General features: G+C 68.6%; 1 protein-coding gene across 1 annotated transcript in view; it reads left to right on the top strand.

Annotated features, from left to right (window-relative positions):
* Window positions 1–1,953, top strand: part of LOC146598370 (steroidogenic factor 1-like) — a 115,029-nt gene that overhangs the window by 109,912 nt on the left and 3,164 nt on the right. The window contains exons 5-6 of the mRNA XM_085300468.1: window positions 967–1,086; window positions 1,546–1,693. Of these exons, the coding sequence (XP_085156594.1) occupies window positions 967–1,086; window positions 1,546–1,693 (268 nt within the window). The remainder of the gene's footprint in view (window positions 1–966; window positions 1,087–1,545; window positions 1,694–1,953) is intronic.

Raw genomic sequence — 1,953 nt, 5'->3', positions numbered from 1 at the left:
GGGGTGCCGAGGCTTTCCGCGGAGCTGCGGGGCCGAGCGGCAGGACGGGCCGTGGTGCGTCCGGCGCCGCCGCGTCCCCGCCAGCGAGCTGCTCGGGCGGGCGGCGGGAGGCCTCGTCCGGGCGCTGCTTCGTGTAACAGCGCTAACGACCCGACTCGGCGGTGTACCCTGGGGGCAGAGCACGGAAAACGTGTCGTCTTTGACGCCAAAGCCAAGCTGTTTATTTCTATTGCGAAGCCTCCAAGCAAGGTGTTGGTGGAGAAGCCACCACGCTGGCGGAGAAGCCGCTGTGCCGGCCAGGCCAGAGCGGCCCCGGAGCAGCGCCGGCCCTCCAGGAGGTGACRGCCTGCTCCTGGAAGCCCTTTGCCATCTGCCGTGGCCAACGGGCCGTGTTTCCTCGTCCGGATGCTGCTTTGCACCTCGCTCGTTCTGGGGCTCACAAATGCGCAGTGTCTGCGGGGGGGGGGGAACCCGCCAGCGCAGGCGAAGCCGCGCACCAAACCCCGCCGGTAAAGTCACCAGCTGACTGGGCAGAGCRTTGGATTTCTGTAGGACGTGAGATGATTACGAGCACATTCAAAATTAACCATCTGAGCAACGTGACATGGGACCAGGGCGACGGCCTCGCGGTGGACATGGAGGCTGCCGCCTGGCTCGGGGTGCGGCCGCTCTCCGTTRGCCAACCCGAGAATTAGTCTGACCAGTTTTAGACCAGTTCAGTTGGACTCGTCCAAAACTACTCATGCAAAGGRAAGGCGATGCAGCGCCTCGGGGGCGGTGATGCGCCCCGCAGGGAGGGCAGAAGGGTGCCGGGAGGGGTGCGTGCGCGCGCGCAGCGGGGCTTTGCACCGAGCCGCTGCTCGCTCTGCCCGTCTCGCCCGCGCCCTGGGGGGGGCTCAGCAGTGCTGGGGGGCTCAGCAGTGCTGGGGGGCTCAGCAGTGCTCTGGGGACTGGGCTCTCTTGCAGGTGGGCGACCAGATGAAGCTGCTGCAGAACTGCTGGAGCGAGCTGCTGGTGTTCGACCACGTCTACCGGCAGGTGCAGCACGGCAAGGAGCACAGCGTGCTGCTCGTCACCGGCCAGGAGGTAACGGCCCCGCGGCCCCCGCCGCGCCGGCTCCGCGCTGGCTCCCGGCGGGAGCGGGAGGAGCCGCGCGGGTGACTTCTGGCTTAGTTAGCGGGGCCGCGTGCGGGCTGGGCACGGCGGGCTTGTTTTCCCTGGGCCAGAGGTGTTTATGCAAAAGAGGAGAAACAAGGCGCTGAAGATAGATCCCAAGTATCCACAAAGCGCCGGGCGGGATGGTTTTGTCCTGCTTTCCAGCGGGCAGCGAAGGAGAGTCCCTGCTTTTGGAGCCAAATGTTTCCCATAGGAAAAAGTCAACAGGCGCGCCGGTATTTACGGGCCGGGTGTGAGAACGGGCCTCTCGGCTCGCAGCGCTTTTGCAGGGAGCCTGGGAACGCGGCGGCGGCCTCGCCGGGGCCGCACGGGGCGGGGGCAGCGAGCGGGGCCCCCCGGGCGAGCGGCGCTGACCCCGCTGCCTTGCAGGTGGACGTGTCGACCGTCGCCGCCCAGGCCGGCTCCGTCCTCAACAGCCTGGTGCTGCGGGCGCAGGAGCTGGTGCTGCACCTGCACGCCCTGCAGGTCGACCGGCAGGAGTTCGTGTGCCTCAAGTTCCTCATCCTCTTCAGCCTCGGTGAGTGCCGGGCCGGCCGGGCTCGGGGACGCGGCCGCCAGCAGCGAGCCCGGAATCGCCGCCTTTCCCCCCGTTGGCCGCGAGGTTCCCGCAGCCGGCGCTCCCAGCCCGGGAAAGCAGCTGGCTGATACGGGCGCTGCAAAACAGGCGTGTTGACAGAGGCCGGCCCTATCTCGGGGATTTGCGTCAGAGGCCGGCGGGCGGCCGGGGGCTGCGCGCGCCTCCCGATTAGCCCCCGGCGCGGGACCCGCTCGCGCCGC

This window comes from Rhea americana, unplaced genomic scaffold (genome assembly GCF_003343005.1).
Source record: "Rhea americana isolate MKP2758 unplaced genomic scaffold, rheAme1 scaffold_164, whole genome shotgun sequence".
NCBI classification, from domain to species: Eukaryota; Metazoa; Chordata; class Aves; order Rheiformes; family Rheidae; genus Rhea; species Rhea americana.
Note: the sequence above shows the minus strand (reverse complement) of the source record. Positions and strands in the feature narration are given on the sequence as shown.